The 21,368-nt window shown below is 38.2% G+C and overlaps 1 protein-coding gene across 2 annotated transcripts; it reads left to right on the top strand.

Moving 5' to 3' along the window:
- Window positions 1-5,415: 5,415 nt before the first annotated feature.
- TARS3 (threonyl-tRNA synthetase 3) lies at window positions 5,416-20,754 on the top strand. 2 transcript variants are annotated; one of them, XM_082004985.1, is made up of 19 exons: window positions 5,416-5,733; window positions 6,342-6,419; window positions 7,214-7,404; window positions 7,968-8,091; window positions 9,201-9,322; window positions 10,119-10,236; window positions 10,862-10,926; window positions 11,633-11,711; window positions 12,941-13,087; window positions 14,468-14,566; window positions 14,939-15,105; window positions 15,648-15,810; window positions 16,719-16,856; window positions 17,322-17,399; window positions 17,499-17,599; window positions 18,768-18,872; window positions 19,678-19,750; window positions 20,249-20,363; window positions 20,486-20,754. In XM_082004985.1, the coding sequence occupies exons 1-19, from the start codon at window positions 5,452-5,454 to the stop codon at window positions 20,632-20,634; spliced, it is 2,394 nt and encodes a 797-aa protein (XP_081861111.1). In that variant the 5' UTR covers window positions 5,416-5,451; the 3' UTR covers window positions 20,635-20,754. The 2 variants fall into 2 exon arrangements, with proteins under 2 accessions (XP_081861111.1, XP_081861110.1); XM_082004984.1 differs by having other exon boundaries at window positions 6,333-6,419.
- Window positions 20,755-21,368: the final 614 nt, after the last annotated feature.

The raw sequence follows: 21,368 nt of genomic DNA, 5'->3' as shown, positions 1-21,368 counted from the left end.
TTCAAGAGAGGACACAGACTACAGCTACTTTAAAGGTCAAAATGGTTTTAGATTTCAATTTTTCTTATTTAATTTATTAAAATTCTTACAGTACTCAGACTTACTGGTTTTTATTTATAAATCATTTCAATATTAAGGTGTTTAAACCTGTTACTGAACAGACTGGCAAAAGACATGACTGTTTAAATTAAATTCTAAAAGGAGATTCTGTATATAACCTTTGAGCACAACGCTGCAGTCTTCCCTGAAAAAAAATATAGCTGAATTGAAAGGCTCAAATTTGGAGTATAACAGACACAAAAAATAAAAATAGGTCACTAGGATATAATTGTAAACACTCTGCACATTTTTTTTCACATTATCTTTGCTAATATCTAGTAAAACGTTGTTTCTCAAATAGGCGTGAATAGTGCCTGATGTCCAAATAACATTTTGATTAACTTCAATTGTATTGTTGATACAATTGTATTCAACAATACTGTAATGCTGATGCAATCTTTTTCATGCAGTTGTTTACACATGGGTATAGTAATAATGTGACTTACAAGAAAAATGTGAAAGGGGTCAAATACTCAGGCACTATGCCTACAGAACTTCTCAATCTATTTTAAAATATTTCAGAAATGCGAAGGAAAGGAAAAGATCAGTGTTGCATTTCTGAGCTAAGCGTTATCAGTAGTACTTAGGAATCCTTTTTGCTGTCTTGACTCTTATTGATTAGTAGCAGCAATGTTAATATACAGTATTTTGCTACCAGTTTAAATGTGCAAAGTATGATAACATATATTTGTTTAATAAATTTTCTTTCCTGTTATTTTCTCTTTTACAACAAAGAACCATAAAGACAGCAAATACTCTCTCTTGTTTAGTGCAAGAGAGAAAGTAAACACTAATTATAGCAAATAACTATTAGTGTCAAAGGATTCCAAGACATTACCAATATACACTTAAGCATTTCAGAGCAGACAGTGACCTTACCTTCATAGTCAAGGAGAAAGCATGTCAGCAAGTTAGGACAGACATCCTCCAAAATGGAACAAAAAGCAGAGAAAGCACTTGGGCCTTTTAAAGAGAGTTTATCTAAAAAATATTCAGTTCTCTTCTTGTAGCTCTCCTGGGACCAAATCTCTTTGTATTCCTCCAAGGAAAAGACTCTCTTGTAAACTAAATATGACAGCACTTTGTTCACATCCAGCTCTTCCAGGATTTTCTCTCTCTGATTGCTTGGGATTTCAGAAAGCCACTTATTCCTGTTTTCATTTTCTTTTTTGGTAGATTTTGCACGGTTATAAAACCAAGATTTGGCTGTTCTTCCAAACATTTTGATATTTAAATAGAAAATAGAAAATTCCACTTCTGCATTTATTGTGCAGTATTCAGTATACGAAGTAAACATAATGTGGATGGATAGAATGCAAATACATACTGCTGTCTGTAATTATTGTAATTCTAATGGAATAAAGAAGGCCTACATACAAATTATGAAGAAATCTAGCTCAATGCCTGCAGCCTCCTAAGAGGATTACGTTACACTAATTAGCCCTTTACAGTTGTTAACAGCTTCTGAACCGTAATGATGAAACTGAGAATTGCTTAGTTACTGTTACTTTTTAATTCTGTAACTGATCTTCAGAGATACCCCTTTCCAAAAAATAATTCATTCAAGAAGACAGCTATCAAACTGAAGTAATCTGTACAAGCTGGCACAGGACATAAAATAAAGTGTCTTCTGCACACTTTAATTTTGTATTCCTCAGAGGCCATGCCCAAGCCACAGTATAAATGCCTTCCACTTCTTATTTTTTCACAAAATATTCGCTTTACAATGCAATAGAACTATGCATTTAGAAGGCATGCTTCTGTAAATATTTTGTAATCCTATATGTAAAAGGTAAAATAAAGGTTACAGACGAAGACCTTTTTTGTGAAGGTAAATATGTCACTGTTAAGAGTAACAACATTTCTGCATGTTTAGATCTTTAAGTCGTGTCCAAGCAAAATAAAACACCATATAGCGTCCATTTAATGGTTTTCAGGTTTAACAGTGGGTATTACTGCAATCCTTGTGGGGGTGTTCTGCCAGTGATAATCATTCACTGAGGATCAGACATTACTTAACCTCCCTTACGCAAATGCTGCTTAATACATGAACTTTTTGGTCTTGTTTTCATACTTCCTGTCAGTGTAAATTCCCTGTATAGAAAAGCTATGAGTACTTCCTGCCTCCTCTTCCTGTTTCTTAGTCTTTTTTCTATTTCCATTACTTCCAACTGATAATGCATCCGTGGCCTCACTTGTGTGGCCTTATCTGCAGTTTTCTTAAGGGTACTTTACCTATTGTGCAACAAACAAAAATACTTTGCCAAGCTTTTAGGAAAACAAGTTCTATAATATTTTCAGTCCCTATGACCTTAAGATGCAACCACTGTATCCCCTGTCAGGCTTTTTCTGTTTCTGAAATTTCAAGTATTTATCAGTCAGCATTAAAGTTGACCACTGACCATAAAATTCAGGAATTTTATTGTGTATATAACCATCCAAACAATTAACTAGCCAGGCTTCACAAAATTGTTTGGAAGCATTGCCTGTCACCTTGTGGGTGGTTGTAGATATAACAAGCCTCATATGTGACACATTATCTGAAGTAAGGATGAGTGGAATTATGTGTTATTTTAAGCCATGTTAATGGTTCCAGTTTAGAATGTTATGGCTTATTGACCATAGCAGTGAGATTGTCATGCTTTTTCTGTAATCATCTTGAATCTACTCAGGTAGAGAACACACCACATGAAAGGTGACCTACTTGGGGGAAGGTGGGTGGTGAAAGGCATCCGCTATCCTAACAGTCAGATAATACAGCTAAACAAGTCGTTTACTGGTAGCTAATACACAGTAAGCAGGGAAAGTAGCTAACCTATCTGAAAGGCCTGGCACATCTTCTAGGCAACTTTTAAAAGTGAGGGCTCCTTTATAAGCCTAATTCTTAAGATTCCCTTTGATTTTTGAACCTACCCCCCATTCTTTCCATATTCTCAATGAAACCTCATGCTTTTTTTGTCGCCAAGTTGTTTCTCTCTCAGAAGTTCTACTAATATTAATACCGCAATATCTTGGCAGGTAAAAGATCCTGATAAAGCCTGGCACTCCACACCCATTAGACAGCATCTTGCGAATCAGCCTTCTCAGCCACTATAACTTCTGATGGTAAGTTTCTCCATTACTTCAATAAATGCTAGAGCCAGCCCAAAGTTCCAGGTTTTGGATTCATAGGACAGTGCACAAAGATGAGATACAGAGGATGTAACCTAAATATGTTTCTCAGCATTTAACTTCAAAACTAAATCTGTGTTTATTTTATTGTGCTGATAACACTGATTGTCATCAGTTTGCTAAATGGAGTAATAACTTCTGCACGGTAGTGAATTTAGAAGTTTTTAACTTCTAAATTAGAAGATTAATAATGACATTAATTTTTAAAGGAAGCTATGGAGTATGTCCGATTTTTGCATATGTCCATGGCAGTTCTGCCCATGACAGTCCACCCTCAAAGAGGAGTGACCTTGCTATAAGAAGTGGTAGACATAGGTGTTGGCAAGTTGCATCTCTTGAGAAAAGGAAAGAAGAATTTGTGCAAATGAAAAATGTACACAGGTATCAGTTTTCTGAGGGGTATTCTCAATATACCTTAAATAACAAAACTAGTTTTAAAAAAAGGCATTCAAAAGTTTAGCTGGGGCAGAATGACTAGAAGAATTAACTAAAAGCTGTGAGAAAATTCTGGGCATTCATGAGATAGAAAAAAGTACTCTGCAATGAAAATGCAAAGAAAGGTTAGCATAATATGAACTGATTAATATAGACAGTGAATTGTATTACACACTGCAGTCATCCAGGGTAATGGGAGGCATAAATGACAGATTGAATTCTGTGAATATAGAGTATAAGGAGTGTCTTTGGGCAGGTTGTTTTCTAAACGAGTACAATGTTTTCAGCCAGAAATGTCCCCATATTTTTGTTGGTAAAAAAATATATCCTTTTAATCTCAAATACATTTTTGTAAGATCTTAAAACCATAGAGAAAAATGGGTGATATTTTAGGAAATGTATCAAGTTGTGGACAAATACAAAATTTGACTCTTTACCTTCTCACATACCATGTAGTTATTTCCAGTTCTGTAAACTGGAGAATAAAATGCTAAAATTCTGATTTTTTAATTGCCAGATTTCTAATAAAAATCCACATCTTGCAAAATCTGAGTATTGGGTAAAGGCAAAAATTTGGAAGTGTATGTTGAGAAACCAAATACAGAGAAGTCGGTGTAAAGTACAATCAAGGGAGGAAACTAGAGAAATTGAAGATGACAAACAAGTATTTGAGACAAAAGGATACATGGGAATACATGGTGGAAATGAAGGATTTGTGATGGAGAGTTACTGTTTTCCCAGGGTCAAGGAACTGAGAGATTACCTCCAGTGACCTGTAATTGATACAATGCAGACTGTTTGACTGTGCAGTAAAAGCTGTACGATCTTTCCAAGCTCTGAGTGCTAACTGCCCAGCAACTCAAACATCTTCAAATGATCTACCTTGGTGCCAAGTTCTGCAATTTGTGCAAAGATGCTGTTTAGTTCAGACGGCCTAATTTCCTAGGAATTGGTGTCAAATGGGAAGCATCCATTAGAAATAAGCTTTGGCAGTGTTTATTTGACATTGTAGTGAAATAAGGATGCAGACTAACCCACGCATTTTGAGATTGAGACTGTTTCATAATGAGAACAGTGAAGGGGATGCAGCACGGACTGTCAGGGCCATGACCAACCTCACCTGGAGCCTCCACCCACACCCCTGTGCGTAGGCCCAGGGCTTCAATTTAAGCTCAGCCCTGGACCGTCAGTCCCTGTATTGTATTAAGTATTGCTTTTCTGTGGTTTTAATAGCACATGAGCTCCACAGATGCTAATTGGATAGTTGGGAACGTAAAGCAAACTGGTTGTGTTTTTTCTCCTCCGTATTACAAATGACTTACGCCTGTCATGCTGGCCACGAAATGGCAGGATCGGGATTTTGAGCATTAGCGATGCGATTCTTGTTTATGAGACTTGCAGAGAAAAGGTTTTCGAAGAACACTGTGAGGTAAATGGCAGTGGGACTCGGACACGAGCTGTGGATGTTGACACTTCCCAATGGCTCGTGGGCCTCGGCGCAGGATGCGCGGGTATGGGTCATTAACACCGCAGCACTGGGGGCTACGCGCAGGTAGTTACCCAATTAGGAGAACGAACAGTGCCAGCCGGAACTCTCCTGCAAGGCTCCTGCAGTGCCCCCGTGGCCAGAGAGGGCAGGACCGGGCCCGGCGCCTCCGGGGTGGTACCGGCGAGGCGGAGCGGGCCGAGGCCGGCGGCGCGTCCCCCCGCAGGAGGGCGGAGGCTGCCCGCTGCCGTCGGCGGAAGATGGCGGCGGCGGGCGCTGAGGTGGCGGCGTTGCGCCTGTCGCGGCAGGAGCTGGAGCTGCGCTGGCTGGCGGCGGAGGTCGGCCGCCTGAAGGAGCAGGAAGCGCCGTGCTGTCCCGGGAGCTGCAGCCCCGAGCTGCAGCGACTGAGGGCCGAGAACGAGAAGCTGCGCTACCGCCTCCTGCACCTGCGCCGCAGCCTGGCGGCCGAGCTGGCCAGGGCAGCGCCGGCGGAGCAGCGGCCGCCGGGCCCCGCGGCGGCGGAGCGCCCAGCCGGCGGCGAGGTAGCGCCCGCGGCCGGGACATCCCCGAGGCCCTCCTGGGCGCGGGAGGGCGGGGGGCCGCGCCGGGCCTGGCGGGGGGCGAGCGCACGCGCCCCGCTGGGGCGGGCCAGGCCGCTGCGTGGAGCGAAGGGACGGGAGCGCCTCCCGAGGCGAGACCCCGGCCCGCGGTCGGGGGATGGAAGCCCGATCAGGGGGTGGAAGCCCGTCTCGGGTTCTGTCCGCACTCCTCGTGGGCCCGGAGCACGGAGTAGTGCTTCTCCCTGTAGGCCCTGCCTTTCTGCGAAGGTGGGAGAAGTTTATCAGACCACCGAAAGTTGTTTTTATTGCTCACTAGGCCGTTTTGATCTCCCAGGGTCTCGCTGGAGAGATCTTGCCAGTGATTGTAGCAGTAGTAAAATTGGGCAAATAGGTTGTTGTTCTGCTGCACATCAAAAGGATGTGTCATAAGAAGTCTTTCCTCTGTGCTAAGGACATATCTTACTCGTTTGTAATTGCTTTTTTAGCCCAGCATTGCACTAATCTGGTTTGTTTTGTTTCAATGATTGCTGGGAAAAGTCTTGAAGGCATCAAGGTGTACTTCTGTTATCACTGTTTTTCAGAAGGTCTTCAGTCCAGGTGTTGCCGTGAATCAAAATGAAGAGGAAAAGAAAAAAGAAAATGAAGCTGTGAACCAACATGAGAATGATGTAGGTGGTTCTTTTATACGACATAATCATAGAGAAAGAAGAAGTTTTGTTTGTCTAAGTTCAGAAAAGGTGCTGAAATCTGAAATACTTTACTGTATTTTGAAGTCCCAGATGTTGGGAAGAAGGCTTGCTATAGCATGCATTTAGAAAAAATCATTATCTAAGAGCTTCATCTTGCATGTAATTAGTAGGGTTACTTATACATTCTTAGATCTCTACTTTCTATGTAACAAAAGGATTTGGGCTACTGGGAAACAAGGCTCAGGATACTGTGGTGTGTAAAGAGAGTGATGGTTCCTGAATAGCTGAACAACGTGCATGATGACTGAAAGGATGTTGGCAGCACTAGCTGTAGTTTAATAGGCCTTAATAATCCACCTTTTGCTAAACTAAAGAGAACTTCCTGTGAACCATATTATTTGAATCTGATGCTTTGAGTGGACTGGCAGAAGTGAGGATTTGTTGGAGTGATCCAAACTTCTCTAGGATATCAGCCAAATACAAGTTCTCGGGCAGGAGTATGAGCTGTTTCTGAAGTCAAACTCGCAAAGCCATTTAGGCCCAGATTGATGAAGGTGCATTGGAAAATTGGAAAGCCGCTATAAAATAGTCAGCAAGCTGGGTGGGACTATCCTGTGTGTAATTATTTACAAATGCTTTAGTGCATGCTAGTATAAATTCTAGTACAGGGAAATCTGGTCTCAGTTGGAACCTTTAGGGATGCATGAACGCTGTGAATCCTTTTATTCTATTTCTCTCACAAATATATATGTGTATGACTTCATTTGTTACAGCTCCAGTGCAAGCCAAGCTTCATAGAAGACAGATTGAAGCTTTACGAAGCACTGAAAAAAGAACATGATGCTTTGCTAGCTTACAGAGCGGCCAACCAGAGCAAACCCATCAAAATTATTCTGACAGATGGAAAGATGGCCGAAGGGGAATCTTGGAAAACCACGCCATATCAATTAGCTGTAGGAATTAGGTAACCTGCAGGTTGACAGAGTTGTACTTTTGCAGTGATAAATCTGTTACTATCTTTTGTCTCTTACCTTGTTGCATAAAATATATATGTCACAGCCAGTGGATCGTGACTCTCTTAAGTTGGTTTATTTGGAAAGCATCATTGAAACTTCAGCTTAATGCAGAAGAGGCAGGTGGGTGAAGTTGCTGTTCTGAGTGATGCTTGAGGTTTTGTGCTGGAATCATAATGCTTGCTTCCAATTAAAAACCATAACAATCATTGAGACTGCGAGGAATTAATAGAGACATCTGAAGTTTTGGGAGTTACCAAGCAACAGTAGAAACTGTTGTTAGAACCAGTCTTTCCTCCAGATCCCCAGCACTGAAAACCATTGAATGAAGCTTTAAGACCTTAAGGGTCTATACCTTAAAAGTAGAAAAGTGTTTAGGAAGACCACAGAAACAAAAAATAAAGGTCTTCAGGTGCTACGAGATGTGGGTGGGGTGTTTAGGGGTTTAGAAACCTAAGCACTTCTGCAAATCTAAACCTAAATATTTTGGTCTCTTGTTATTTGTGGTTTTTAGTCAAGCCTTGGCTTCAAATGCAGTCATAGCCAAAGTGAATGGTGAATTGTGGGACCTGGATCGTCCACTGGAGGGAGATTGTACTCTGGAGCTGCTTATGTTTGATAATGAAGAAGCAAAAGCTGTGAGTAAACACTCACTGGTTTCAACTTGATTAAAGGAACTAAATGACATGAAATTGATTGCAGCATTATGCTTCTAAAATTTTGAATTAAAAAACCCAAACCTATTCAAGTAATGTATTTGCAGTGATTTGATGAAGAAGATTAGATACTAAGTACCTATAATCTATAGGTGAATAAAATCTTAGTGTTCTTTTCTTCTCTTCTGTTTTACATGAACAGGTTATTTCTTAAATGAGATCGGATGGAATGTCTTGATTTGTATACAAACTTGAAATAGCTTGATGTCTTCTAAGACACGTGTTCTGTGGTTTGACTCAGTGCTTTTGAGGATCAGACATTGAAAGCAACAGTGAGGCTGTGTTAGAGTTTTCTAAAAATTGTCCAATATCCAATTTGAGTTATAAATAAGATCTACAGCTCTTTACACTGGCACTCTTCATTAGAAACTTTAGTGGGCATATCTTAGTCAGTTAACTATGAATATACCTAGCAATGCACCCAAGATTTTTCTTTTTATGGGATTCAGTCTTAAGCCTAAGTTTATCTTTTTGCACTAGAATTAGACTTCATTTTTTCAAAGAATTTTTCATGTGATTAAGTTTGTTTGAGGTATTTCAGGAGCCTGTAAAGGCTTTATCTTGTAGCGGTGTCTATGAAGTGGTCTGAATTAGTAAGGACTGGGTTGTTGACTCCCCTTTTCTGACCTTTCAGGTAATGCGGCTTACAGTCCTATTAATAAATGTACTATATGTCAACAATGGTAACTTAATTGGCTACATTGCTTCAGATGCGGTTAGTATTGCATAGTCTTCTAACTGACCAGAAGCTAACTTATAAATGAACAAAGTACAGTAAGTACTAATGCGATGGAATCATGCAGAGGTACAATCCTCTTTCAGACCGAAATAAGATTGGGAATTATTGCTACATCTGCCACTATATTAATCACTTATCGTACTTCAAACGAGAACAGAACGTTGTTACACTTTTCACAGAATTTAAACATTGATTCCAGTATTTTTCCCATCTGCAGGTATACCTCTGTGTTTTCTTTTTAGTAACACAATGCCAATGATCCCATGACTTGCTCACCTGACTTTATTTGCAGGTTTATTGGCATTCAAGTGCTCATATTCTTGGAGAAGCCATGGAAGGTTATTTTGGGGGCTGCTTATGCTATGGACCACCGATTGAGAATGGATTTTACTATGACATGTACATGGAAGATAGGTAAAATTGCAGTGTCTAAAAACTTAATACTTTGTATTGAAGCTCACTACTAGAATTATTTTTGCTCAGTCATGTTTCTGCATGTTAAAAGTAAAATCGTGTAGTACGGTTTAAAACTGACGTTAGGTTAGTCTTCTCTATAGGTCTATGTATACGTATATACTGAGTGTGTGTGTATATTTAAATTCAAGAGCAATGTTAGACACCTGCTCCTTAAGACTTGCAGCTGTTGAATGTTCTATGAAAAAACGTAAGAGTGTTTGGGTAAAACTTTCTGAAGTGCCTGCGTGATACAGGAGAGGATTCCCTGAAGAATCGTAGGTTTCCAAAGTGCCATAGTCACTTGTAGAGATGGCACATATGCATGCAACTCATATAGGTGTTTACGACTTTTCTAACCCTTGTGCGCAGCTTTACAATTCTGGTTTTTCCTTGTTTATCTTTCTGTAGTCAGGGAGAATACTGAATCTGCAGCAGCTGATAAGCTCGCTCTTGCAGCTGGGTTGAGCCTTTTTTTTCTTTTTTCTTAAATCTTCAAGCTACAGATCTTCCAGACATTTAAACATGTGAAAGACTGTTGTAGGAGTGATTGCAGTGGATTTGTTCAGGGTGATACCATTTTTGTTTCTGAGTTTAGTGTCTGAAAGTACAGCCAATTGTAAGAAACTAAGAAAATACTATGACAAATCACACCACCACTTCCCATGTTTTTCAAATTAGACCACTAGAAAGTGATCACTTAAAAAATGGGAATATCAAAATAATTAATTTCTTTTGCCTGTGTCTGTCTGTTCAGAGGTGTATCTAGTACTGAATTCCCACTACTAGAGAACCGCTGTAAAAATATCATAAAAGAAAAGCAGGCTTTTGAAAGGCTGGAAGTCAAAAAGGAGGTACTGTTAAACATGTTCAAGGTAAGTTGTTGGAGTAGCTGTGATTCTGGTACAATGATCTTTTAAAATGTAACTTTTATAAAATACTGCATGTGATTGATCAGAATAGTACACATCTAGCAAAACAAAGGGAACGAATAGCATCCTTTACCCCCTCTCTGTATCCCTCTCAGGTCTTCAGGATGTTTTCAGGCAATAATAAAAACAGTTTCTTGTTACACAAAAACACCTCAAGTTCCATGAGATGATAAAGAAATTAGCACAAAAAAGGCATACATTCATTCTGGCTCACTTGTAGAGACAAATCAAAAAAGACTTTGTCCTCTAGTTCTCCGTTTTATACAGTGAATATTACAGCACCGTGAGACTGGTGTCTTAACTGCCTTTCAAAAGTGCTTTGAGGTGTTCAGGTGGTAATCACGACATGTAACACACCCTCAGGGAAATTAAGACATTTTTGTCTCTTCCCCTCTTGTTTTATAACTCTTCTGAAAGGATGTTGAACTTTTGCATACATATATGTGATCATGTGACTTTTTAGTTGTGTCTTTTACTGATGCATTTGCATTGTTAATACCTAATTTTAAAACAGAATGCTTTTAGACATTTTATTGATGCTTCTGACTTTTCATGTTTTCCCACACAGTATAACAAGTTTAAGTGTCGTATACTTAATGAGAAGGTAAACACGCCAACTACCACAATATACAGGTAAAGAAAATTAAGTTAAAAGGTATTATGAAATACTTACATAGTTAGGTATATTTAATTTAAATTGAGAAGAATTATTTTTATTTTATTCTAACTTCCAAATACTTGTGTGACTGGGACTTAAGTTTGCAATTAATATTGTTACTTCTGTAAAATCAGATCTTTTCTTTCTCTGCTGGCACAGATTAGGCCTCAATTTGTGGGCAAATGGCAAATCCACTTTTCACTCATTCCCTCTGGTTTCAATAAACAGATTAAAAGAAGTTACCACCCATGACATTGAATTGCTGGATAATGGGTAAAGCTAAGTCTTAGTTCTCTGTGGGGTGAGGATCCTGTTCATTCAATTGCCAGGAATAAAACTAGTTAGCTAGAAAATGGCAAAAATTTTTTTTCTGTTTGATGTGTGTAGTTTGAAATTTCCTGGCCAACTTTAACAAAGTTTACATATGGAGCTACATGAATTGCTAAGCATGTTGCGATATTCTTCATAGTGGATCAAGTGTGCTGAGTATTTACTGAGTGAATATTCTGCTTCAGGCAGAAGGCATAATTACATTTAAGATGCAGTGAATTTGCTGAATGCTGCATACGTATGCTTACTAGTGTATTTGAACATGTCGGGCATTAACTTGTATGTCATTAGTGACCGTACTTCAAAATGTTGGTGTGTTTTGAAATAAATACTTTTTTTCTTTTGGTATAGATGTGGTCCGCTGATAGATCTCTGCAGGGGTCCGCATGTGAGAGACACTGGAAAAATTAAGGCCCTTAAAATATTTAAGGTAAGTTTAAATTAACTGTGCATTAAAACATAACTAAACTATGGGTCAGTTGATTTATTTCTCCTGAATGCCAGGGTCTTTTGCATTCTTTTCTGTGCTTACTTTGAAAATAGTCCTTCGTTTCTTTTCCTGTTCCCATTGCACAAATAGAACTACAGGCTTTCATCATCATTGACCTTCCAAGGTGTACTGATTCTTGACTATCCCAATAGTACATCAGTAAAAGTTAACAGCATCTTTTTTTATCAGAGTATTAGTGCAGTAACATGCATGCTTAGACAATGCAGACATCCACAAAAAATACTCAAGCTAGTAGTGACTAGATTAGCTGTGGAACCAATTATACCATGCACAATAGTACACAGAAGTGCGGTGCCTATGCTAATGTGACGGTACTGTGCTAGTACTCCAGCCAGCATTGCACTTTGTAGTACAAGTGTCCATAGTTTAAGTCTGTACTAGCTGTCACATTTGTGTGTGGGGCGTGTGTGCACACGTGCTCTGTTCTGCAGTAAAGGAACATCCAAGATATTCCTTGGGTCAGAAAATAGTATTTTGACCTTGTAAGATGGTATTGTTCAGGTACAGAAGGTAAAGTGGACACTGACAGATCTGCAAGTGCTGCTGTTTAAAAATGGCATTGCTCGCAGGAAAGCCAGAGACAGTGTTTGCAGATGCCTCTGGTTATGATGTAGTTAAGTTACTTGCAGATGCTAATTTTGGTAACCTTATTAGACTGACCTCACTGAAACATTCATCATAGCTGCTTTTGCTGGCTTCCTGTCTGAAGCTTATGGGACTCTTGAGTTCCAGGGATTAACTATCAGATTGTCAAAACAGCTAGGATTTAACTGTGAGAGTGAGCCAGTTTGGTTTTGACTTCCATGTTTATATTTTGATTGTAAACAAGTGCTGCTTTTTTAGAAGATACGATGTGAGATGATAAAACATGCCATGATATGAGTTAAAACAAGGTACCTAAGTAAAATAAAAGTATGCCTTGCCAGTCACTTTTGGTTATGTCTTCTGTATCAGCTGACTAAAAGGCAGTGCAAGTATCTTTGTATTATAAACAAGTGCTGGATGATTGCATATAATTGTTTTCCCGAAGAAAAAAAATTGTAATGTGAATGCATTAGTGTTTATTCCTCCTTTCCCTGAGATTATATAGTACAGTATATAATATATGTATTTTATAAGTGTGTTAAAGTATGGCTTTTGTGTGTCAGAATTCCTCTACATATTGGGAAGGAAAATCTGACATGGAAACTCTGCAGAGAATATATGGAATATCCTTTCCTGATAACAAAATGATGAAGGAATGGGAAAAATTCCAGGAAGAAGCCAGAAACCGGGACCATAGGAAAATTGGCAAGGTATGCTATTTCATGGTCTGCTTCTGTAATGGAATTAATTCTCTGTTGTTGTTGTTTTTTCTCCATTTTTTGGCAGTTTAAATGGGAGCCAGTTCTATGAATTTCTTGTGTCAGTTGCATTTTAAAATTTTAATTCTACAAACTCAACTTGTCACTCGCATACAAATGTTACACTAATGTTGAGAAGAAGTAATGGAGTAGTCCCTTGCTTTAGGGAAGCCTATCTTAAATCTTTTAACATAGGGCCTTTTCGGATCCTACCTAAACCACTATATTTTTCATAGGAGAGAAATCATTGAAAATTGCATAAATAATATGATTTGGTCTTTCTTTGCTATAGGCATAAATAAGGTAATAGTTAAGTGTATGCATGTGCAGTACTTCAAACGTTGTTGTGAGTATTGTTCATACATTTGTCTACTAGACTTAAATGAACAGATGTAATCTTAAATTGAATGTGAGTCAGAAGACATAAGATTGACGGAGACAAGGACTGTCATCTAATACTGGTCATGTTGGCATGCAGTCTCCTAATTGTTTTCACCTTTGCTATAGTTTCATAGAGAAGGTGGAGTTGTAGGGAGGGTATTTGAGGGAAGATAGGAAGTAGCTTTGTGGATGTTTAAAGGTGTAATGGGTAGTACAGGTGAAAGCAGGGAGGCATTTGTTTGAAAACTCATGTGTAAGTGAAGGTCAGCATTGTTGGCCAAGAGGATGCAGGCATGAACCCCTTGCTACTTACTGGCAGGTGTGAAAGAAGACACTGTGGAGGGCCACCATAAGCAAAGGTGAACAACTGCAGGTAACTCAGAAGAGGAAGAGCCACTGAGGAATTTACAGAAAACAGTGACAAGGTGAAGAAGTAGAAAAATGATCTTTACGGATGTGTTCATGCATATTTCTATTAACTCATTAAGACTTGAATATTTGTATAGTATTTGTTTGATTACTTCTATGCCCGTTCAAAAACAAATTCTCTAGTGTCAGTCAAACAATGTATCTAGTGTCTATGTATCTAACATGTATGATACCAAAGAGGCTAAGGTTCTCCAAAGATCTATCAGAGCCACACTGCTGAGTTTATGTTTTTGAGACAGAATTCTGATAATCCCTCAGATCTGATGGGTATATGCTTAATTGCTTGGATTACTGAAGGTAGGATTGGTTAAGGCTTCAGGATTTTGAGGAAATGTGTATTTACATAGTCAGAGTCAAATTCAATGTTATTACAAACTTCTAAGAGTAGGGACTACAGATAAATTAACTACTGTTGCTGAGAACTTGTAGACTTCTGGAAATCATCTTGTTGCTGTAATACTTCGTTTTTGTGTGCAGTTCCACCTGAACTGGTGTTACAGCATTCTGTTTTAACTTACCTAGGAGCAAGAACTCTTCTTCTTTCATGACTTGAGTCCTGGAAGCTGCTTTTTCCTCCCCAGAGGTGCCTTTCTTTATAACACACTTGTGGATTTCATACGAGTGAGTATATACTAATGTAACTCCTAACAAGCTTAATATCACTTGTTGATCTTAAGTGATAGGCTATTCATAGCACTGAGCTATCCTCAGAAAGAGAAACATCTATGTATGTAAACTTATACCAGATTTTCACATATATGAAAATTTCACATTATTCATATATAATCTATATGATTATATAGATCTAACCTTTTTGAAAATAAGGCGGAGTAAAGCATTGACATATGCTTCTTCCAGTTGTGTAAAACCTACGTGTGCAGTAAATCCTTTAGTCTCCCAGTAAATTGTCATCATAAGAACACAGTTAAAAAGAATCGGGCTTTTGCTTGTCAAAAGCTCTATCACGTTTTAAGTGTTGGATTTGTTTTGTAGGAGGAATATCACAGGCGTAATTTTACTGAAGTTGTATCTCCAAACATCTTCAACAGTAAACTCTGGGAAGCTTCAGGGCACTGGCAGCACTACAGTGAAAATATGTTCTCTTTTGAGATCGAGAAGGAAACTTTTGCCCTTAAACCGATGAATTGTCCAGGACATTGGTTTGTACTCTCAACTGAAAAACTTCATATTTTATTATATTTATCCTTTGTGGAGCTGAGGAGAAAGAAATGGAGTATTAATACATGTTATCATGCATGTTTACAAGACTACTAAGCAATTAGTGTGTCCACTGAGCTCCCCTGACAGTGTTCCGGAGCAGACCAAATACAGTTCGTGTAGGAGGATCTTTCAATAAGTCTGCACTAAGTGAGTTTGGTTTGTGCGCGCGAATGATAGTCTGTACCACTAGTAAATACAAATTATGTTGGATGGAGATAGGCATCAGATGTGGGGTACAAAAAGAAGGTACAGATGAACCGGTCTTGATCGTTACTCTCAGTGCTTTTTCTAGGTGGTCTTTAGCAATATGTTTTGAGTGCTGCACTTTTTCTGTTTGCCTGCTTTTTAGGATGCAGACAACCTGAATGAATACATACTTTAAAATGTGATTACTGTCTGTACTGATCTTGTTTTACTCTCTGTGTTGTCTTAAATCTTCAATAAGAAGGATAAAAGGAAGGTTCTTTCATGTTCCTTCTAGCTTGATGTTTGCCCATCGTCCGCGATCCTGGAGGGAAATGCCTCTTAGACTTGCAGATTTTGGAGTCCTTCACCGAAATGAACTCTCTGGGACTTTAAGTGGCTTGACTCGTGTGAGGCGCTTCCAACAAGATGATGCTCACATCTTTTGCACAATAGAACAGGTAAAAAAAACCCACACCGCACCACACACCCCCCAACAACAACAACTCTCCCCCCACCAGTCAGCCCAAAACAAGAACCCCTTCCCCTCCGAGTGCAAAGCAACATTAAACAAGAAAAAAATCCCCAAAAATATTTCAACTCTGGCTTCTTCCATTGTGTCGCTTTGTAGCGTAATGCTGCTTTTGATGGGACTTTTGGTAGGTTTAGGTGCTTCCTTCTTAGTTATGTGGTATTCCGTGTTTCTTAACCTTTTTCAATATTGCCGAAACTGATAGCCTGCTGAACTTAGCTTCTGTGTTATAAATTTCTCAAATAGTAGTGCCATAGTTGGTGTTGTTTATTTTTCTCTTTGAAATTAAAAAATGCTTATATCAAAAGAAGAAACTGGTGTTCCTTGAGGGACATTACTGATTGTGAATTACACAATAAGATATTCTGTCTAGGATTTTTCGCTTTAGACAGATACCTTGGGTAACTGAATCCCAAAAGGTAAATGATGTCTTTTACATCTCCCATCTCCCCCTGCAAAGAAAAAAGCTGTTAACCGCATTTGGTTTTCCATACTAACGCTGAATAAATACTTATTTTGTCAGTAATGCCGTAGATTTTAGTGGAGCTATGTGAATAAACAAATGTACTCTTGTCAAGTCTGACTCACGCGGTTTGGCTCCAGAAGCCCAGGCTTAACAAGCGCATTACTTCTCTTGCCATGCTTTAAAGCCACAATGCCTCAGTTCTTGCTTCACCCATTACTTAGTTTCAGGCTTGTAGGATGCAATTTTCATGGGATTTTTAATTTTTTTTTTAATTTAATGGACTGTTACATTGCGATTATGAGGAATGTAGTAAATCCATTTACATTTTTATGTAAGTAAGTTTTAACTACTGTATTTTGTTTACATTTAAGATTGAAGAAGAAATTAAGGGCTGTCTTGATTTCTTGAAGTCTGTGTATGCTGTCTTTGGTTTTTCCTTTCAACTACATCTTTCTACAAGACCAGAAAGTTACCTAGGAGAGTTAGAGATCTGGGATCATGCAGAAAAGGTAATTTGTTTAAAAGCAAACAAACAAAACACTTAATATTTGTATTTGCAGCAGTGGATATTTAACTGAAGTTCTTTCTGAATATTCTGAATTTAAGTTATTCTTTCTGAATAGAGGAATTGTTTAAAACAGATGCTAAATATTGTCCTTAGTGGAAATGCTTGCTGAAAAAAAAATCACATTTTATGTGAAGTTTCTGTGTAAAACGAGAACTTTTACTTAGCCCCTTTATCTTGAGCTGATTTGATTTTTATTAATCTTTTTTTCCCTGACTAATCACAACATTTGTACAAGGAACTAATCTTACTTCAAGATTACTCATCAGAAATGACTAAATCTTTGAGCTACAATAGGAGTCGTGCTGTCTGTTGACTTTCTTTGTATTTCAGAGGCAAATGCTTTGACTTAGAGTAATGAAAGGCTCTGCTACACCTTTTTAAATTATTCTCTTATTTTTATGATTAGCAACTTCAAAACAGCTTGAATAACTTCGGAGAGCAATGGAGTTTGAATCCAGGAGATGGAGCGTTTTATGGTCCCAAGGTTAGTGAATCAGCATTTTAATACAGCTTTGGGATGGACAAGAATACAGACACAATGCAGGCAAACTATATTTAATAACTGTGTTGTTCTCCTTCACAGATTGATATTAAAATCAAAGATGCTATTGGCAGGTACCATCAGTGTGCTACTATCCAACTTGACTTCCAACTACCCATTCGATTTAATCTTACGTATGTTGGGTGAGTGGTTAAGCTAGATATTGTCTTCTTTTAAATGAAATAATTCAAATAAAAAAGAATAATTGGTTACTTATATCTCAGATTGTTAATTAATGCTCTCGTAGTCACTGAACAAACAATTAGCCTGTATATCAGTAGCCTGGTTAGCAAAACCAGGGGAAAACATCCCCTGTGAGTAGAGGACCGAGTCAGAAACTTGAAGATACTTCCTCAATGTCATGATAGCTCACTTCAATTGTAAATGCTACTGATTGCATGAAAATTTCATTATCTGTCTTGTCTGCCAGTTCTGAAAACAACTGGTAATACATAGTGCTGAAGAAAACTTGGCTGAGTCAGTTTTCACTTTCAGCCTAGTCACTGTGTCTCCTTTGAAGACATTGCATACAAATTCAAACATGCCTTAAGGAGATAGTATGTTTGTAAGAAGTACTTCATTCTTTTTGTCAGATAAAGTTAGTTAACTTTGATGAACATAAACCAAATGCAAACAGATTTTGATTAAAACCTCACTTTGGCTTCAGCTAGGAAGAAGGGTGTTCATCCACTGAGCGAATTCATCTTAGTACACACACTTTCTAGGTTGTTTTTCTTGCTGTGTTTGTTTTTGCATATTATAGAGTTTGATGGGGAAGTTGGAATAAGAATCTTTGTTACTTTTTGGTCTTGCTGCATGTTCTACAGTAGATGTCATAGCTCTTTGGTAGGTGACGATACTGTTAGGAACAGCAGCTGTTTTTTTTTTTAATCACAGGATTCTAACTTGAGGAAAGAAAGAAACAGTAAGGGCAGGTAAGATCCTGTGCAACAAAATAAAAGCAAGGCATAGCAGAAAAGCAGAGCAAGGAAGAACATAAAATATTAAAATGCACAGAAATGGAGCTGAGTCAGTTGAGTGTCTTTTCAAACTTGGGAGTTTGTGCCTATACCATTAGCTATAGGCATGATTATTTTAAGTCACTATGATTATTCAGTATTCATTTAAAAGCCCAGGTGACTTAAAGTACATTTTAATGAAAAATGATGGATTTTGCTTAAGTATAAATAGTAAAATTTTGTCTTTCCATGAGAAGTAGAATAAAAAATATTAGTAGGATTATCTGTGTGTGAGCCAAGAGATTTTTATTTGTTTTTGTTGTTTTTTTAAACTTTACTTACTCTTTTTCAGTAAGGATGGTGACGATAAGAAAAGGCCAGTGATTATTCACAGAGCTATTTTGGGATCTGTGGAGAGAATGATAGCTATTCTAGCAGAAAATTATGGAGGAAAATGGTATGTGGCACAAATGCAGTTCTAAGAAGTGTTTAACAATGTAGAAAATACAGATCCTCCCTAATGTCCCACATATTATAATGAAAAATAATATCCCTAGAATTTTCTGAAAGTTAGCAGGTAAGATTACAGGAGGAGAAGTCCAATTTATGGTCTGAATTGTGTGATATCCTTTTATTAATAGTTCATTATTAGAAATTCAATTTCATGAGACACAATAAGGCAGAAATAAGAATTGTAATTGAATGTGTATGTGCTGCATTATTCTTGTTCGTTTTTTCTTAAAAAATCATGCTTTCATATTGGGAGGATGTTAGACATATGTAAAGCAATTATTTATACAGACACTAATTAGTCCTAATATGTGAAATTTTTTTTTTAACGTGTAAGATTTACTGTTTCATCTTGAATAAGCTCTGAAGATACTTCTTTATTAATGTGTTGAAAGCATTAAGGAAGAGTTAATTCTTACTTTCAGCAACCTATCCGTCTGACTGTCCACCTTTGGCTCTGAAGTTGTAAATAAAAGTGGAAATCATGTGAAAAAAATAAAATTCTCTTTAAAATTGTGAAGTCAGCTAGAAGTGAACAGAAGATCTAAGTTCTGCATATGTAATTTTACTGGAATCAATCTATTTGCTATTTTATGTGAGCTTTAAAAGAGGAAGATAACATATTATCCAACATCCTTAGCTAACAAATATTTTTATAAAGTAAAGAAATTATATTGGGGAACATGACTATGGATATGAATGCAAATGTAAAATGCACATTTATTTGACGCTTTTCTTGTCCTGCTTGCCAGGCCGTTCTGGCTGTCTCCACGGCAGGTCATGGTTGTGCCTGTGGGACCTACTTCTGAAGAGTATGCGCGGCAGGTGAGAGTAGGGCCCTCCTTATTATAGTAGCAAGCAATTTTAATTGCTCCTTAAGAATTGGTCCTAGAACAAAGAATGAATGCTTCAGTAATTTTGGAGACATATCGGGGGGGTGGGGTGTAAACTTTTCCATATAGTCTGAAATTTGTATAAGCCTGAGAGGGCTTTTTTAAGTGGTTTGGTTTCTGTTATGCTGTACATACCTCAGTAATAATTAAAGCAAAAAATCATTCTGCAGCTGTCTGAGGAGATCAGCAAATATTTGATATGGATGTTACCTTGTATTGTCTTCCAGCTGGAGTCCTGCTAAGCCCTTACATGCGCGTGCAGTTTTCTTCAAATAACTTCATTGACTTCCTTAGAACAATTCACAAGAGCAAAATTATGCACATACGTGAATTAATTACAGGAAGGGATCAAGGACTACAGCGTGTACAAATGCATGTTATAGAATATATACTATAATATTAAGTGAGAGTTTTCTTGGTTTATTTTTAGGTTTGCAGCGAATTTTTTGAAGCGGGATTTATGTCAGATGTGGATCTAGATCAAAGTTGCACATTAAACAAGAAAATCAGAAATGCACAGCTGGCCCAGTATAACTTTATCTTGGGTAATTGCAGCATCTTACATTTCTGAATATCATTTAAGTTTTAATGTTGGACGGGGCATTTGTCTAGGCTCATTTTGTAATTTAGGTAGTCAGTTTAATATTCTTTGTGATATGTCTTCCAGTGGTTGGAGAAAAGGAGAAAGCAAATAATGCCGTCAACGTGCGAACAAGAGACAACAAAATTCACGGGGAGATTTCAGTATCCTCTGCTATTGAAAAACTCAAGAAATTTAAGAGTTCACATATTCCAAATGCAGAAGAAGAATTCTGATGTTGTTCTTGCGGGGAAAAAAAAACTATTAGCTGCCCCTGTGAAATGGTGTTTCTTTTTTCCTGTACAGCAGTAATGCTCATCTGAGAGACTTTGCAGTTAATTCGCAAAATAAGCAAATGTAGCAATGTTGGTATCCAGGTGTAGAGTGAGAGGACAGATGCAACTGCCAGCTCCTTTGACAATCCCATGGGATTCCAATCTGCACGAGTCGCAGAACGCTTATTTAACAAGTCCTACACCTCTGCTAAAGTATGTTGGGTTTGCTGTGGAAATAAATCAGGGCTGCCCGAAGTCAGGGAGCAGGAGGCTGGGAAGCGTCCTGGCTGCTGCTCCGACTGCTGAGCTCTCAGTCACGTAGCAGTTGCATAACTGGTATGACCTGGAATCGAAAGCTGCGCAGTTGGCAGGTGCACCAGGAGCAATTTGGCTTTGGTTTTTTCTAACTCCAGATTATGTCAGGGGTTTTTGTTTGTTTTGGTTGGGTTTGGGGGAGGAGGGTAATAGCTTGATTCTGTCTGAATTCATGTTCTCACGCTACAGATAAATGGGTGTCTTTGGGAATGTCAGTGGAACAAGGCACTGACTGAGTTGGTGTGATAATGGCTTGCTGTAAAGGTGATTGCCAAGAATGAAGCTGCATTACTCACCGTATCTGTGTGTGGAAAGTGTTTTATTTCTTGCTGTTGATTTGGCGTTTTTCTAAAACTAACCAACCCCCGCTACATTCACCT

This window comes from Phaethon aethereus (assembly GCF_964289735.1).
Source record: "Phaethon aethereus genome assembly, chromosome: 12".
Taxonomy (NCBI): domain Eukaryota; kingdom Metazoa; phylum Chordata; class Aves; order Phaethontiformes; family Phaethontidae; genus Phaethon; species Phaethon aethereus.
Note: the sequence above shows the minus strand (reverse complement) of the source record. Positions and strands in the feature narration are given on the sequence as shown.